The following is a 17,202-nucleotide window of genomic DNA, read 5'->3' as shown; positions in this document are numbered from 1 at the left end:
TGCCTCCCTGCACCCAGCAGAGATGTGGCTCAATCCCTGCTCCTGAAGCCATACACCTCCCCTGACTGGAAGCAGAGGGATGTGCCACACTGGAACCCAGAGCAGCTGCCTCTTCAGGTGCAGGCAATGATGTGAGCTGGTAACAAAACTCCTCTCCCAGCAGGGCAGGAGGAGAAGCAGATTCGAGTCAGAAACTGTTCTTATTTGAGCTCAGCGAGGCCGAGGTCGGGACGAGGGGTCCCCCCGCACATCCCTGCCCTGCCCCGGCGGCCTCGGGCGCGGCGGAAGGAGCCGTTGTGCAGCCGTTGCCTGGGAACAGCCGCTGGCTGCAGGCAGAGGCTGCGGCCGAGCTCCGGGTGAGCTGTGGGTCACGGGAGGCACCGAGGCCTGGAGCGGGTCTGGAGACGGCTCTGAGGGGGCTCCGGTGAGGCCCGTGCGGCTGCAGAGGGCCCGGGGGGTGACCGGGGGGGGGGTCATGGGGCCCCTTCCGCCGCCTGTGCACGAGGTTTTGGTGCTGGCTCAGACCAGAGCCGTGAGGCTGGGGATGAACCAAGTGCTGCCTATGGGGACTGTGACAGCCCCGTCGGAGCGGCAGGGGCCGCAGCCGGCACGGGTGCAGGCAGCTGGGACGGAGCCTGAGCTCCCTTGGAGTAACCAGGCAGCGCTGGGCTTGTTTGAGCACAGCGGGAGCGTTCCTGGAGCTGAAAAGGGGATCCGGGACCCTTTTCCCAGGCTCCCTTTCCTCCTGTTGTGCCAAATTCGAGGTCGTTGTGCAGCCAAACCTGGGGGGGGGGGGGGGGATGTGAAGGAATATTCAGAGCATCTCCAAGCCCCCAAGGGCAGGAAGGTGCAGATCAATGGCTCATGGGATGTTGCACAACCGAGGGATGAGCAGGAATAAGCAGTGAACCCAAGGAGACTTCCCGGGAGGCACAGAGAGCTCAGGCTACGGCCCTGCTGCTGGAGAAGGTGAGGGCAGCACCATGGCAAACCCTGCCTGGCACAGGGCCCATGGTGGAAGCAGAGCCCCCCGCTCCCCAGCATCACCCAGAGTGGGGAGCTCAGCAGCAGCTCTGTAGTCTGGGTCCAGAGGAGGTTTGTGTCCGCATGAGAGATTGATGTGGGAAAACAAACACCTGTAGGGAGAGGCAAAGGGTGGTGTGGATCCCAAGAAGAAGATGAAGTGGGAAAACCTGTGCAGGGGCTGCTGTGAGCTCTGACACCCCAGGGCTGTTTGATACAGGAGGCTGTGGAGGTGCAAAGAGAGCAACATCGGATGTGCAGGAAGGGAAGCAGCGACAGTGGGAATCTTCCCATGGCATTTTCCTTTATGGTACAAACCCATAGGCAGTTTCAATAGGAGCAGGGGAGCACCTGGATACTGGAGCCTGCCCTGAGAGTGATGCAGGTTGGGTGGGAGATGTGCCAGGTGTGTTCCCATTAGGTGCAGGGCAGCCCCTGGCTGGACCAGCCCAGAGCCAGCATCCACTGAAACCTCTCTCCCTTCCCAAGGACCCCTTGCTGCTGACAAGGAGATGGAAGGAGCACAGGAGGATGCCAAGGGGGAAGATGCTGAAGGGACATCATGCCTGGAGGGTGCTGGCTCCCCAGCACCACCTGAGCCCCAGGACAACAGGCAAGATGGCTTTGCCAGCTTGGTGTGGGAAGCTGTGCCAGGGATGCTCTTCCAGGAGGACAGGCAGAGCAGCCTTCACCCCCTTGTGAGTACCAATGGGCTCAGCACCACTGTGATGGTCCAAAGAGCACCCAGCTCTCTGCCATCACCACAGAGACTTCAATGGCTTTTATGTCCCTGCTGCTAAGAGGCAGGAGCTGTCTCTTCCCTCAGAGCCTGTCCTGGGTGCTGGGCTACAACAGCAGCCTGGCTGTGCACAGCCTGATGGACGGGGAGGACCGGGTGCTCCTGTACATCTCCTCTCACACATTGGTTATCCACGATGTCCTGCGGAACAGGCAGTACCACCTGCAGGTCTGGACACAGCCTTCACATCCCCCTTCTCCTTCCTCCTCCTCCCAAACCCTCTCCAGCTGGGCTGGGAGGATGAGAGTGGAGGACCCTTAGGAGGGAAGAGAAGGGATCTCATGAGCAGAGGGGTGTGATGAATGCCCTCAGAGCCGGGTCAGGAGCCACTTTGCTGCTTCTCTTTCCCCAGGGCCACATAAATACCATTTCCTGCCTGTGTGTGAGTGAAGACAGGCGCTGGGTTGCAAGTGCTGATCGAGGGCCTGATGCTCTGATCATCGTGTGGGATTCCTTCTCCGGGTAAGCTCCCGGGAACCTCCTCTTTGGAAACCCCTTATGTCCAGTAAATCACTGGGGACTGACTCCAGCCTCAGCTGAGGGCAAAGAGCAATCGCCTTGGATCCCTGTGCTGCCTGAGCACCCATGAGGACTGTGCTCCATAGGATACCAGTGCACACCATCTTTGGGAGCCATCCGGAGGAGGGGGTCAGTGCTATTGCCATTTCCCAGGATGCGAAGCATTTGGCAACCATTAGCACCGGAGCAGTGCAGGTGAAAACCTCTCCTCTTCCATTGCTTTGCAGGATAGATCCTGGGAAGCTTTCCCCAGTGCAGCCCAGGGGAGGGAGGGAGTTTGGATGGGGAGAGCAGGAGAGAGGTAGAGCAGGTTTGCAGTGATGGTTGTTTCCACTGAGCTATTGGAAGACAGACATGGAATTCATTAAGGTGAATGCTGCTGAGCTGGGAAAAGGCATCTAAAGTTGGGATAAAAGCTTCTGACTCCAATGTACTTCAATTGAAGCAACTTCTAGTGTTGTTTCCTGAAATTGAGCTCCTGGGTTTATCCTGCTCCAGCTTCTTGTGCCCCACCATTACCTGCAGCTGGAGGGAATGGGGCTCACCCAGCTCCCCCCAGCTCCCAGAACACCACAAATACCCCTTGGGTTTTCTTTCCTTTGTCTTCCAGAGGGTTTGTGTTTGGAAGTGGACTTTGCCCACAGAGAAGCCCCTGTGCAGTACAGAGCTGAGGCCTGACTTTGGGTATCAGGTGAGTGACTGTGGCCAAGGGGTGACTGGGCTGGACTGGGCAGCCCCATCCTCACCTGCACCCCTGTGCCCCATCAAGCCGGAGCTGCTGGGAGCCGCTGGCTGGATGCAGGAGGCATTGGTGTGAATTCTCACCTTTTTCTTTCAGGATTATGTCCTTTTTAACCCTCAGAACCCCCATGAGTTCATCAGCAACAGCAAAACCCAGGTGATATTTTACCTGTGGGTAAGTAGGGACATGGGAAGTCGCACTTTGCTGTGTGGATCTGCCCCTTCCCTGTCACTGCCAGGTGATGGGGAGGGATGCGCTGGCACTGCAGGGTTCCAATGCACTTGTCCCGGATGTTCTCTTTGCTTGTCCCAGGGCAGTGATGGTCTGCAGTATGGAGCTCCAGTCCTGAGCACACAGGTGGGCACATGGGGACCACAGCAGGTGGGCACATGGGGACCACAGCAGGGTCACCCTCCTGGCAGCAGCACTCTCCCTTCTCACCCCCTTAAGAAAAGCAGTGCCCGTGTCTGCAGCCTGAGGGGCTCCCTCCCCACTGCTGGGGCTGTGGCCTGAGCCCTGTCATGGGACAGAGAGGGGATGGCACACAAGGGACCAAGCAGAAACACTTCTGCTTGAGGAGGGAAGAGCCATTCCCAAGGATGCAGGGGACACTCCTCCCTCTGCAGACCTTCAAGGCCGTAGTCGGACGCTTCAGCCAGTCCGTTTTCCATTTCAACACCACACAAGCTCTGACGGGCACCTCGGCCGGGAAGCTGGTGGTGTGGGACCACACGGACCCCTATGCCTGCCCGCAGGAACAGCGGGACAAGCCACACAGCATGAGGGCCACCAAAGTGGTATCTCTGCAGGAGGAGAGCATCACTGTGCTCACGGTGCTTGAGAGGTAAGGGGGGGGCAGCTTCCTGCAGCTGCAGGGCAGCTCGGGCAGCTCAGCCGCAGGCAGTTAACGCTGATGGGAGCTGTTGATGCAAGTGTTGGGTTTGAAGTCACCTGGAGTGTGAGGAGCAGGGACGTTCACGGGGCTGATCCATGAGCCCTTGTCCCGGCTTTTTCCAGCAGGGAATTTGGATGGGGGGTAAAACCAAGGCTGAAAACCGCTGTTAATGTGACCGCAGCTCTGCTGGAGCCGCTGACACGGAGGGCGAATGAGCCTTGCTCAGCCTCCTGGCCTTTACCGGCAGAGGGAGCAGGCAGACACGGAACGCTTGGACAGGGCACTGCGGGGCACGGCACAGCCGTGGGCTTTCCCCCTGCACACCAGGCACTTGTGCATCCCTCTGCCCAAGGATGCTGTCCAAGAAATAGGTGGGAGCTCTCAGTGTGTTCTCAGTTATCGGCTGTGGATTAAAGCTTTCCCTTCCGCGCAGCTTCATAGTAACGGGGGATGTGAAAGGTCAGATTAAGTTCTACAACGGGAGGCTGCAGTTCCTCACCTGCTACAGCCACAGCAAAGCGGGGTCCATTCGGTCCATCTCCTTCTGCAAACCCCATCCTGGTCCTGTCGGTGCCGCCTCCTGCACCGCCTGCACCCAGCCCTTCACCCCCAGGTGAGTGCCCCTTCACAAACCCAGATCTCCTCCTGCATTTGCCCTGCAGCAGAAAGCTCAAAGCTGCCCGTGCTGACCAAGCACGGCTTGGATGGAGCAGGTTTTAACCCCGTACCCAGGCTTCTGGGCAAGGCAGGCAGAGGCAGACGGGACAGGCACGTCCCCCTCTATTCCCCTTCTCCGCAGGTATTGGGGTTGGTATTTGTCTCACTGCACAGAAGCAGGAGGGTGTCTCCTGGGCAGCCCCTCTCTGCCCGCAGCCCCAGTGGCCCCCAAAACCCAGGTGGGCTCCAGCACATCCGAAACTCCGACCTTGACGCCTTGATGCAGGCGAGAGAAGCGTTAAGGCAGCAGGAGGTGATGCGCTGGGTGCTCAGCTCCTCTGTCACGTACCCAGCACACCAGGCAGTGCTAATGCCGAGCCTGCCCTCCCGCTGGGCCCCTTAATCCCTCCCGTGGATGGCTATTTCCAGTTGGATTTTACCATGGCTATGCAAGCTAATCAGGGCAGTGTCAGCACAGAGACTGTCCCCGAGGCGATGGCACCGGTGCTGGGCTGCATTACATTGATTCAGGAGACTGGGGCAGCCCCAGCTTGGTCACTGGCCCCTCTCTGCCCTGTGTGTGGTGTAGATGTGCCTGAGGATTTGTGAGGAGTCTGCAGGCCAGATGAAGCTGTTCTGTGGCTCAATCCAGGCTGCACACCATATGTCTGTCACTCCTGTTCAGGCTCTCCTGGCAACGTCTGTTCTTAGCCACGCGTGTTTTCCAAAGAGCCATGTGGGACAGATTCCTCTCCAGTCTGGAGCAGTGCCCTGGGGAATGGTTTGGTTTTCCCTGTCTGTTGTCTCATCCCTCTCCCTGGTTGCTGCTGCAGCTCTTGCCACTTGCAGGAGCCTTTTACACTGCCCAGAGCAGCATAAAACCAAAGGGGAAGCCTCGAGCCTGTGCTGGTGGCCATGCAAGAGGCATCCAGTGCCCGGGCCAGATGTGCATAACCTGGTTGCTGTCACATGCCAGCTAGCAGATAGACTGCCCTTTCCCCACTGATGCTGCTGGTGGGATGCAGCCGTGCTCTGTGTGGTCCTCTCTTGACCCTGCAGCTGGGCCCAGCTCGCAGTGCTCAGGCAGGCTGGTGACTGCACGTGTTTACCTTGTCAAGTGCAGGATTACCCACCCGTCTGCTTTCCACATCAGCAGCCATGCAGAGGGTCCCTTGCACCGGCACGGCTGGGGGAGCAGGCAGGCAGCAGCTCTGTCTGCGGTGCAGGACTGAAGCTGTCCTCTGACCTTGTCATGGTCAACATGGAGCCATGGACAATGGTGGTGTGGAGGTGCATGGACCAGGCTGTTCAGGGGATCTGGAATTGCTCATTTGTCTGTCTCACACACCAGTGACTTGCACACGGCAAAAGCTACCCAGATGTCATTCATCTTCTGGCTTGTCTACCCAAGTAGAAAATGGAACCAGCTCCAGTGTCTTCCCGTGGAGATTTAGCAGGTCATGAATACAAAGTGCCACCTGCTTCCAGGGCAAGGACTGTTTGCATATTGCGTATCGCAAAAGATAACTGGTTGTCCAACTAAGTTGCCAAAAAGAGACCAATGTGTAATGTAGCTTGGAGGGATGTGAGCCAGCTCATCTGATTCATCCAATTCTCTTTCTCTCACTCTAAACAGGAACTTTATCCTTTCAACCTCTGATGCAACCGTGTTCCGTGTTGCAACAGATGGGATGAGCTTTGAGAAACTCATGGAAGAGGCAAAGCAAGCAGTGAATGCCATCGCCTGTCACCCCCGGCAGGCATGCCTGGCCCTGGGGAGTCACTGTGGGCTGCTGAAGGTGTGGGACTATGAGCAGAGAGAGTACCTGGTCAGCAGGATATTCCCTGAGGCCAGCATCCAGTGCTTGTCCTATGACCCTGAAGGTATCCTGGCCTCGTCCCTCCCGTGTGCCAAGCCCTGGGCTCCCCGGGAGGACACTGTTGTGAGTTCTCTGGTGTGCTTTCCAGGTTATTTTCTGGCCGCTGGTTTCACCAATGGAAGTGTTCACATCCTCGATGCCATTTCCCTTCAGTCCTGCTGCAAAGAGCTCAGGTTCTCGCAGGGTCCCGTGACTCACGTCAGCTTCTCTCATGACTCCGAGTACTTCGCAACCGCTGTAAGCTTGGGTTTCCCTCTGTGTGCTGCTCATGGTGTGGCTTTCAGTGGGAGTGGGGATTGCTGCCCATCCCGGAGGCACAGCAGAGCCAGCAGGGCTCAGGGCTGTCCTTCCCCTGCGGCTTCCTGACTCGGGAATGCTTTTCCTGGCTTGGAGAGTCACTGTGAGAGCATCACCAGTCACAGCTGCACCGCAGCCCTGCTGCTGGCAGATCCCATCCTGGCTTTAGAAATGAGTCTTAGCTCTGCATCCATCTGCAGCAAGGGCTGGAGCAGGGATTTCCTCCTGGCAGGTGCTCTGCAAGGGGGTCTGCTCCCTTATCCCATGTCCCGGTGCAGAAGTGTTGAGGCAGCATTGGAGCACTTTGGCAAAGAAGTTGTAGCAACTGGTGATGATCTGTACAAAGAGAAGGATTCCCCCTTTGTGCATGGATGCGAGGGCACGGCAGTGGGAAGCATCTTCCTTGGGATTTCTGGGGAGTCACTGAACTCAATGTACTGCTCCTGTGCTGTGAGAGCACAGCAGGGAATGCCCCAGCCAGGATGCTCCAGCCAGGATGGGGTCTGCTCCTGTGCTGCCAATAGACCCAAATCTGTCCAACCCAGTGTTTTATCCTGGCTGTGTCTCTAACCCTCCTGAAAGGGCCAAGCTAAGCCCGGAGAGGATGTGCAAAGCTGCCTGCTGCCAGCCAGGGATGTGCATGGGACTGTAACTCATTGACCTTTGTGCTGTTGTTCCAGGATGAGACATACACGGTGACTGTTTACAAGAGAGTCCTGCAAAACGGGAGCAGATGCTGGGAACACTTTGCAGAGCTGTGCTCCCACTACAAACCCATCCGCAGCATCCTCTTTGGGGTCCAGTTAGACAGCAATGAGCCCAGGCTCCTGAGCCTTGGGGAGGACCGGCACCTGGTAGGTCAATGTGAGAGTCTAAAGGGCAGGGAAGCTTTGTGGTTAAAGTAGGGGACTCAGCCTTCAATGCTGCAGCTCCCAACCCTCTTCCCACCAGCTCTGTCGCAAGGGGCTGCTTCTTAGATGGGTGTCAGGGCAGATCTGCCCAGGGTGCAAGCTGAGGCTCTGCTACTTCAGGCTGCTACAGGAGATGCTAGATCCAGTTAATCCACAAGGTCCAGGGTGCAGGTCCAGGGTGCTACACAGGGGAGTTGCTGTTTCCTTGTCTTCCCTCCAGGTTGAATATGACCTGAACACCAGCAGCAAGGGCCACTTGGAGGTCTTGCACAGGAACCGGATAGAGCAGATTGCTGTGCCCCTGTGCTTGGCCTGGTACCCACAGCTCAGCAACGAGTCCTTTATCCTCACAGCCAACAGCTGCTACAAAATGAAGCTCTACAACACGACCACCAAATTGTGCAGGTAGAGGAGGGATTCAGGCCTACACTGCCCGGCAGCTCCATCCTGACCTGGTGTTCTCCTGTAATGTCTGTTCTACTCCCACCCATGTGTTTGCTCATCTGAGATGCAGATCTTGGAATGACTTTAGGGCCCCCAGGTTGCTCCATCCTTGTGTCTGCTCCACTGCTCACTCGTGTGTCATCTAGTAAGATTGTGGCTGCAGGTGGGTCCCAGTGCACTGGACTTGAGAAGCAGCAGTTGGATATCAGCTGAAGAGACAGGAGCCCACACGAGCAAAGCACAGGGAGTGAATGATCCCTGAGTACTCAGTTCTCCTCTTAACCCAAATGTGGTCCCTTCTAGCCAGGGACCCTGTCCTATCCTGCCCTCTGGGCCAGTAGTACAAAACCTTTGCAGCCACCACACTTCCCCATATCTATCCATCCTTGTACAGAGCAGCCACACAGAGAGGGGAGAACGTTTTGTGAGCCCTTGAATGTGTGAAAATGTCATTTACCTTTAGGAAGACCCTTTTGGGACCAACCTACGGCTCCCCCCTGGAGAAGATCCAAATCCTCCCAACAACAAGCACTGCAGACCCCCAGAAACACTACCTGGCGTACATTACAAAGGACAAGGTACAGAGCCCCATCTGCCCCAGCTGTACAAGAGCCCTGCTTGTAGAGGTGGTGATCCTCAGTGGAATCCCAAGGGATTTCCATGGGACCCCATCCTTCCCAGGCTCCCTCTGTCCTTACAGGTGGGCTTGCAGATTCTGCCTGTTGATGGCAATCAGCACAAGTCCTCAGCTTTCATCTGCCACCCGGATGGTGCCTCTGACTTTGCTACCTCCTATGATGGACGCTACATCTTTACAGTGGGGGGAAATGACTGCACTCTTATGAAATGGGAGATCAACCTAAAGTGAGTACAGCAGGAAGGAGGAAGGAGCCTTGTTGCAGCTTCCCACTGCTGCTTGGCCAACACAGCTGAAGCAACTGTTCCTGCACTGACACCGAGAATGGGGCTTTGGTCCCAAAAGGTCTCTGTTTGTGTCCAGAGGAGTTAAAGCCAGGTCTCCCAGGCCCCACATAACTCCATGGGGTGGCAGTGGAAAAAGGAGGGACACACTTTCCAGGGGGGGTTTGCTCCCCTCTGTGTGCTGTAGCCACACAGTCAATAGAGGGGATTAAACCAGCAGACCTCATGGGGGTAGCCATAGCACCTATAAAATACTCCAGTCTGGGAAATGAGATCTAAAGGGTAAGAAGTTGAGCAGAGGGTTTTCTGGTCCTTATGAGGGCATGGCCAGTGTGATGGGAGGTTGCTGGGGTTAGGCAGGGATCAGAGGAGCAGCCCTGGCTGCAAGAGTAGCATACGAGGCGCCTGCTGATATAAAAGTGTCTGCTCTCCAAATGGGATAGGACAAAATCCCCCCTGCATTTGAAGACTGGATTTAGGACAAGCCACCTTAATCCTATGGAGCTTTGCCTACATGAGTAAATGGGGTGGCTGGGGGAGCGAAGGCTGCTTTTGCAAAGGAGGATTTCCAGGCTCTGGCCTGGAGCATCAGTGATAAACCCTGCCAGGTTTCTTCCACCTTCCTCTACAAGTGTGCAGCTTCCCCTGACAGCTCCCTTGGGCAGCGGTGCCTGATGCCTGCTCCCACATGGCTGGTGGGGAATGTGGCAAGGGCACAATATATTTTGGCTTCCTTGCATGTCAAGGACCAAATCTGCTCATTGCAATGTGTGTGCAAGGCCAGAGGGTTCTCACCTCATAAGCGTGGCTGCAGACAGTCAGTATATACACATATCCATTGACAGGGATCAGGCAGCTCTGAGTGAGCTGAAAACTGCCAGGCCAGTGCAGAGCAACTTCACCTTCACACTTCAAGGACTAGAAAGGGAGTTTAGACAGAAAAGCAGCATGGTCTCTGTGGGCTTGTGTGTTTGTTTTTGTCCTGCATGTCTCCCTGATAACACAGAGCACATCTCCTGGTTTCTGGCAAATCAACCTAATGGGAGCTGCCTTTTAGCCCTCACTGATACATTTGCCTTTCAGAGTGCCCCTCACCTTCCTAGGACAAAGGTTTAGTGGTTGAGACACGTGCTGGTCCTGCTTAAACCCTTTCTTGTGGGTACTGCTGGCTCAGAGGAAAGCCCAAAGGGTGCTGAGCCAGCTCACCTTCATGTGCCAGAACAAAGGAAACCTGGGTGGGAAAGCAAAGGGCTTATTTATTTTCTTTTCCACTTTGTGTGGCTTAAGCAGTCGGGGGTCAGGATAAGCAACATTTTAAGGAAGGCAATAGAATATAAATGATCCTTCTTTATAATGGTTGGCCAGGGTCCAGGCAACGTTGAATTTCTATGTAATTTGTTTTCGGAGCGAAGCCCTTGATGAGCTAATTATCATTTTATTGCTGCTTCTGGCATCTTGTGCATCTCCACTGTGTTTAATACCCAGATAACTTCATTATGAAGAAAGCATGGAGCTTGCAAAGAAAAACCCCAGTGGAAGCAGCGCTCCAGAGGTGTGTGTGGAAGCTGCAGCCTCGCTGCCAGGCATGGGGCATTATGTGGCAATGCTATTCCATGACTGCACTACCAGCTTGGTTTCCTTTTACATCTGCACAAGCCAAACAGATTCTTTTGGCTTCAACTGCCTATGAAATGGAAACAAAGAGGTGGCACTCAGATGCTTTCAGTTTAATGTAGGCTGCACCTGCGACACGGTCACGGGCCACAGCAGAGGAAGTGGAGTAATGGATTGTACTGAGTTATTGGGGAAGAGTGTGTTAGATCCAGGAGCAGGGAGCTTTAGGTTTGTGTGGGTTATTATGCACACCAAGGCCCAGCTCTCTCTGCATGTTCGAAATGCTGATCTAGCTAATTCATCTCCCTCAATGTCTCTATAAGGAAGCAGGAAAGCTAAATGCCAGACACCAAGCTCAAGTCCATGGAAAAGCTCCTGGCTCCCAGCCCTGTGCTCATTCCACTAAACAAGAGGACCATTCAGTAATAATTAATTCCCACACTGTGCTATTGTATGTAAAACCTGGGTATTAAAGATGCTGTAGAAGTGCAGGCTGATGATGAAGTAGCACACGGTTGAAGGCAATGCTTTCCTCTCCTGAAAGTGTCTGTGAACAATGACTAGAATGGGAAACGTGAAATCTCTCCTCACATGAACCCTTCCTGTATCTTCTTTTCTCTGCTTTTCCAGTGCCTTGGATGCTGCTGTTTCCCTTGGTGGGAAGGACATGATCCCATTCTACAGCCTACTGGAGGGTGGCAGAGAAGGCGAATTCTTCCAGGTAATGATGCCCACTGTGAAGGCTGTTTGGCAACACCTGGTCGGAGTTTAAGGTTCATTTATACAGGTCTGATCTTTCTTTGCTGTCCAGCTTGCCTTGAGCAGCAATCTCATTGATATGCCTGTTAGTAAATCCAGGAAGGAGCCTTACCTTCTGTGCCTGTTGCTAACTGAACTTTACAGTGTTCTGTTTGAATCCCTCACAGGAACTGGAAGACTATTTTTACTATGCACAGCTGCACAGCCAAGGTATTGATACACTGGAGACCAGGCGGGTGTCAACACATATTCCCTTGGAGGAAATTCCTTCTGTAATGAGAGCAATGGGGTTTTATCCATCAGAGAAAGAGGTTGGTCAGTGGTTTTTATTGTTGTTGAAAGGTAAAAGAGACTGGTTACATTCACCAAGTGTGCTGAGGGCCAGATTCTGACTATTGTTATGCTGGATGGCTCCAGAGTGTATTTGCTGTTGTCAATGCATTTAACCTGCTCTGCACCAGTATAGTAGTAGTGAGAATCTGTCAGTGTATTCCTCAAAGAGTGATGATTCCTCACTAGAGAGGAACTGCAGGAGCAGGTAAGCAAGGGGGGAACCTGATGGTTCAGAAGTGTTCAACCTCAGGTTCTTCTGGAGGTTTAATGCTTTCCCACCACTGCAGAGGGGGGTTCTTCAGAAGGTGAGCTGTTTTGGAATGAATGTTCCTTTGGCTCCCAAGGGCAGCAGCCTCCAGCTTTCCAAAGCCCATGGGCTAAAGCACCTTGTGTGCAGGCAGTGATGTGCTTCGCTCTCTGTGACTGCTGCTAGTGGCTGAGCTGCTTCACGTCCAGCCTGTGGTTGCTGAGCTGTGGGTTGAGTCACTCCAGGTCAGACAGACACTCAGCCAGAGCATCCTGTATGTGTTACCAGCACGGGTGGGAATGTCCAGCTCCATGCAGTCATTTGGACACTGACAGAGCCTCTTTTACTTGTTCTGCCTGGGACTGATGAAAGAATGATTTTTAGATGGAGACAGCAGCTTTTATTCCCACAGAACTTAAAGCTCTTTCATAACTGATAAACTCTGCAGAAGCTGCCTCTGAGCTTGCCTTTCAGGTTGCAGCAGCAGAGCTTCCTATCAAACATTTCTCAAGAGCTTTTTAGCTTCATATTTTACAGCAGACAAAGACAACTGATTTAATAAGGGTGCTGCTGCTTCCCCTTTTGTGGTTGTTTCTACAAGGCAGTTTGTATTGTATACAAACCTAATTTGCAATGTTGTAACCTGGCAAAAGGGTAATTAAAGCGCCTACAAAAAACCCCAAATTACTGAATCTGATGCAAGGAGGTTTAAATAACAACCTCTTTGCACCAGCTACAGCCCCTCAGCGCAGGAGGGGCTCTCCCAAGGGAAGCAGTACATCGCTGCGCTCCCTTCATCTCTCTGCGGAGGAGGCTGCGTTCATCTCTGCCATTGCACAGGAACCCCACAGGCTGCTGTGATGGTGCTGTGAGGCTGTGCCACCCCATCTGCCCAGGCACGCTCTGCCAGCAGAGCCAGCAGATGGGAGGCAGGATCTTTGCCACAGCCACCACCTAACAAACAGACTCGCTTTGGAGCCCCCACAACCAGCAATGTTTGACTGAGCCGGGACCGCTTTGCCCTTGTTTCAAGCTGTGGGGTTATCCCCTCATCAGTTGTTAGATCTTTTCCTTGGGTTATTGCATTGTCACCTGCTGGGGACAAAGAGGACATAATTCCCTGGGAAATGTCTCTGTTAACCTCCCCCTCCCTGCCCCAAATCAAAATGAAAACAGCATTTCAGGCATGGAACAGAGGTGCTCAGCTGTTGTGAAAGCAGGCAACCTACAATCTGCTTCTCGAAGCAGGCAGGACAGCATTAAAATAGAGAGAGAAAGTTCCTCTCTCTCTCTCGGGTTTTAATAAGGAAAAAGCAGGAGGGGAAAAGGCAGCTTGGGCTGACTAGGAAAGCGTTTGGGAATTGGTGCTTTTCTTTTGTAGTTCAGTGGCGCTGGGATAAAACCTAATCCCAGATCAGCCAGAGCTGAGTGAAAATGACTGTTCTTGCCTGGTGTGACATTGGCTACAGGGAAAATATAGGGCTGAGATTTCCCTCTTCCCCGGGCTTCATTCAGTGGAAAAACTTGTGATACAAGGACAAAGGCCCAAGGCTGAATGCAAAGTCCTCCCCCGGGGAGATCTTGCATCAGTTCCCCTTCCTGGGGAGCAGCAGGATTGGTATGTGTTGGCACAGGGAATTCTCCTGGCATTTCTCTGCTGCCTGTGTATCTCCTAAGGGGCTTCCTTTGGAGTGGGAGGACACTGAAGGCAAGCAGCAGATGCTGCCTTTTGGATACACATCTGTACAGCTGCCAAATGAACAGGCTCATAGCACCAGACTTCAGGAAAAGCACTAGTATCCAGCACAGCCACTGCTTGCCCATTTATCCAAGAGAACATCCAGCTGTGCAGGATGTCAGCCCCACCGAGCAAACTTCAGATTTGGCTTGAACCATACCAGACACATGTCAGTTTGGGGGCGAAAGGTTGTTTATGCCAGCCAGGATGTGTATATACTGTGTGCAGCCTGGGTATGGAGGGACTTTCATGCATGTACTTCCCTAGTGGGGTTGTGTATTTACTGGTTTGTGGTTTGCTTACCCACTGTCCCCAGAGCGGAGACACAGCTGTGGCCATGGTACCACTAACAGCTGAAGAGTCACCCAGTGCCTATCATAAGAAAATAGAGGAAACCCCAAATGACTATGCATCTGCTACCCCCATCTTTATCTAATGTCATCATAACAATGAGTGTGTAACTGTCCATGTCCATCCTCAGCTGCTGAGTGCTGGCTTATTGTTGACATACAGTCATGGCATCTGTGGTACCCACACATGCATGATGACAGTACATTGACATTGGAAACTGATGTTCTTCACAAAGAAAACGTGTCCCACTCTGTCTTGCCTTGATCTTTAGATTGAAGAAATGCTAAATGAAGTCAAATTCAGCAACTATGTGGATACTGGAGAACAAGTGACAAAAATCAACTTAGAGGATTTTATCAAACTTTATGTAAATCATCGACCTGCTTTTGGCTTGTCAATGAACAAAATACAACAAGCGTTTCGGGTTCTTGGTTATGATAATGAGAATGGGGACAAAGTTATTGACAGAGGAGACTTACTGTGGCTGCTTCAGTGCAGAGGTGAGTTATTTCTTGTCTAATATTAGTTTTATGCTGACTAGTTCTGCCTTCAATTTCAGAACGTATTCACTGCAGCAAAAAATGAATCTGGAGCTATAGCTTGGTAAGGAGGGCAGGCATGTGGAGCAACTGTCTTAAGATCTTACACTGAATAATCACATCCATTGTCTCAGCTGCACTTCTTTTCCTGGTCTGGAAATCTCTGCTGGCCTCAGGTATCTTGTCTGTCAAATGATGAGTAGGGATTCTGGCAAATTGCATCTTTCTTTCAGTGTGTCTTTATCTGAATCATTGTTCTCTTTTCTAGTCACACCATCTCTGGAAAGGGAGTATAAAACTGAAAAGGGGGGTGGGACGAGAAGAGAAAAGGGGTGGAATTGGTCGGTCCTGTGTGCAAGACTGAAAGGATGGGATGGTTTAGTTCAGCTGAATCAGGGAGAACACTGTAAAGGTGTTTATTATGTCCAGTGCCATAGAGAGGTAAATAACTAACTTGTATTGTCTTGCTCCTGTTGTAAAAACGCAGCTGAGCATTAAAACAGCTAAATGGAACTGATGTTTTACTCAGTACATCACATGGTAAAAGTCATTGCCACAAAGATCCTTGGAAACCAAGGATTCAGCCAGTGTGAGAAAGGTTAGTTATATGGATGGTGTGACCATTCATAGGTACATTAGCCAGAGCAGTTTCATAACAAATCTATAACTTTAGGCTTCATGGCACAAGCCAACCACTAACTGGGAACACACACTATGTCCGGGTTATTCAAAGATACTAGATCAAGACTTTCCTGCACCTTTCTCTTCCTCCTCTGTGTGGAAATGGCTACAGCCATTGACACAGGGCTATATGGGCTGTAGTCTGCCCCATGCCAGGAATTCTTCAGTGGGAATAGAAGCTCAAGCCCCTCAAAGGCACTGTATCCTAAAGAGCAGTCTGCAGCAGAATTTCTCTCCTTGATGAGCATTTTTGCCCAGAATACAATATGCAAGAACAATTTTCCTTAGGATCAATATTTTCCTGTGTTGGGATCACGTGTTTTGGTTGGTAACGTGTATCTCTCTAGCTCAGTGATACCACAACTGTCTTGTTCTCTTTGTAAATTGTTGTTATTCAAGCTGCCTTCTAGCTTTTGAGCTAGGACACCATAACCCAAGAGATGGGTGTTGCTCTGTTGTGAACAGGAGAGCGTATGACAGAGGATGAGCTGGCACTGTGTCTGACCACTCTGCTGGGCAAGCGTCCTGGGGGAAAAGGATCTGAACTGGACACCTCAGGTATGGCATTAACATTCCATGCAGCACAGAAGCAGGATCGCTTCGATTCCCAAATAGAACAATTTGAATTGCAAACCCATTACCCTGTTAGGCCACGAGCTGTCAGAAACACTCAGATGGGATTGCAAAAATAGGCATGGAGCTATAGATTGTCCTTCTCCTGTGCAGCAATTGCATGGGTGTATCTAAAAATAAATGGACAATGAAATATAACTGGGACCTGACAAGATTACATTGCTCTTTATCTGCTTGTTGGCTTGCAACTGGAATTAGAAACACACAGTGGAAGGTTTACACGCCAGAGTCCACAGGCAAAAAGGAATACTACAATATGCAAATGACAGCATTGATTTTATCCAGGCAGCAATGCCCATTGTAACAGAGCTGTTGATAACCACTGCATCTGTCTACAGTTTATGTCCCAGTCTACACCAGTCTAGAACAGCAAACTACAACACTGGTTTCAGCCAAGTGGTGGTGTCCGTTGTAATTGGAACTGCTGGGAAGTGCCCCATGTTTGTACAACTATGTCCCAGGCCACGGCAGTTCAGAACAACATCTAGTTAAGGCCATTGTGGAACTGTCTAGCTCTGCAAAGCAACTTTGAAATCCTAGAGTGCCCTGGGATCCTAAAATCACAGTAAATGGCTGGAATGTAAAAGCTGTCTCCTTGATGCTTCTGCAGCAGGGACCTAAGGCAAGATGTGACTCAGCCTCCAGATTCCATTCCTCATGCAAATACATGAAGTATTAAGCTAGTACACCAATACACCAAATGATTCCTTTGTACATCTTTACAAGCATTCCATCCACTTCCTGCACCTTATACATTTTACTGATCTGGAAAGCCATTTTTACATTGCTCTTGTGTGTTTTGTGTTGTTACTGCTCTTCAGGTGAAGCAGCTTTGACTGAAGAAGAAATTCCATCAGAAATCACAGCAGAGATGTTTGCTGCTGACATTCTTGGCTTACCTATTGCTGAACCAGAAAAAAGAACAGGAAAAACGAGAGATGAGTCTTTGATATATGAAGACTCAAAATCATAACAGCCACAAAGTTTTCTACTCATTCCTATTTCCCAGTCTCCTGTCCTAAAATATCTGCAGAAAATACATATTTTGTGTTTATTACAAAGTAAAGGTCACATGGTTTCATATTAATCAGACTCCAGAATAAGCCCCCAGTTTATCACATGCCATAAGCCTATGAGGTCAAACCTATGTAGGGAACACTGAGGTGGCTGTAAAGAACAAAGCAGAGGGGCCACCCCGTCCCTGGCTGGAACCTTCCTA

At 51.9% G+C, this 17,202-nt stretch overlaps 1 protein-coding gene across 1 annotated transcript; it reads left to right on the top strand.

The window, feature by feature from the left end:
- The first annotated feature begins 1,535 nt into the window (after positions 1-1,535).
- CFAP251 (cilia and flagella associated protein 251) lies at positions 1,536-16,956 on the top strand. Its single transcript, XM_034068445.1, has 20 exons — positions 1,536-1,721; positions 1,850-1,990; positions 2,175-2,284; positions 2,428-2,536; positions 2,952-3,032; positions 3,180-3,257; positions 3,396-3,440; positions 3,710-3,927; positions 4,412-4,591; positions 6,272-6,519; positions 6,604-6,752; positions 7,493-7,666; positions 7,944-8,128; positions 8,631-8,745; positions 8,868-9,031; positions 11,333-11,423; positions 11,629-11,772; positions 14,402-14,630; positions 15,816-15,908; positions 16,805-16,956. The coding sequence occupies exons 1-20, from the start codon at positions 1,536-1,538 to the stop codon at positions 16,954-16,956; spliced, it is 2,892 nt and encodes a 963-aa protein (XP_033924336.1).
- Positions 16,957-17,202: the final 246 nt, after the last annotated feature.

Source organism: Melopsittacus undulatus, chromosome 12 (assembly GCF_012275295.1).
Source record: "Melopsittacus undulatus isolate bMelUnd1 chromosome 12, bMelUnd1.mat.Z, whole genome shotgun sequence".
Taxonomy (NCBI): Eukaryota; Metazoa; Chordata; class Aves; order Psittaciformes; family Psittaculidae; genus Melopsittacus; species Melopsittacus undulatus.
The sequence above is the reverse complement of the archived record's forward strand: the minus strand, read 5'-3'. Positions and strand labels throughout refer to the sequence as shown.

Coding starts and splice junctions, on each gene's coding strand:
- CFAP251 (XM_034068445.1), top strand. CDS start 1,536: ATGGAAGGAGCACAGGAGGATGCCAAGGGGGAAGATGCTGAAGGGACA. Junction 4,592..6,271: donor ACCCAGCCCTTCACCCCCAG/GTGAGTGCCCCT, acceptor CACTCTAAACAG/GAACTTTATCCTTTCAACCT. Junction 6,753..7,492: donor CCGAGTACTTCGCAACCGCT/GTAAGCTTGGGT, acceptor CTGTTGTTCCAG/GATGAGACATACACGGTGAC.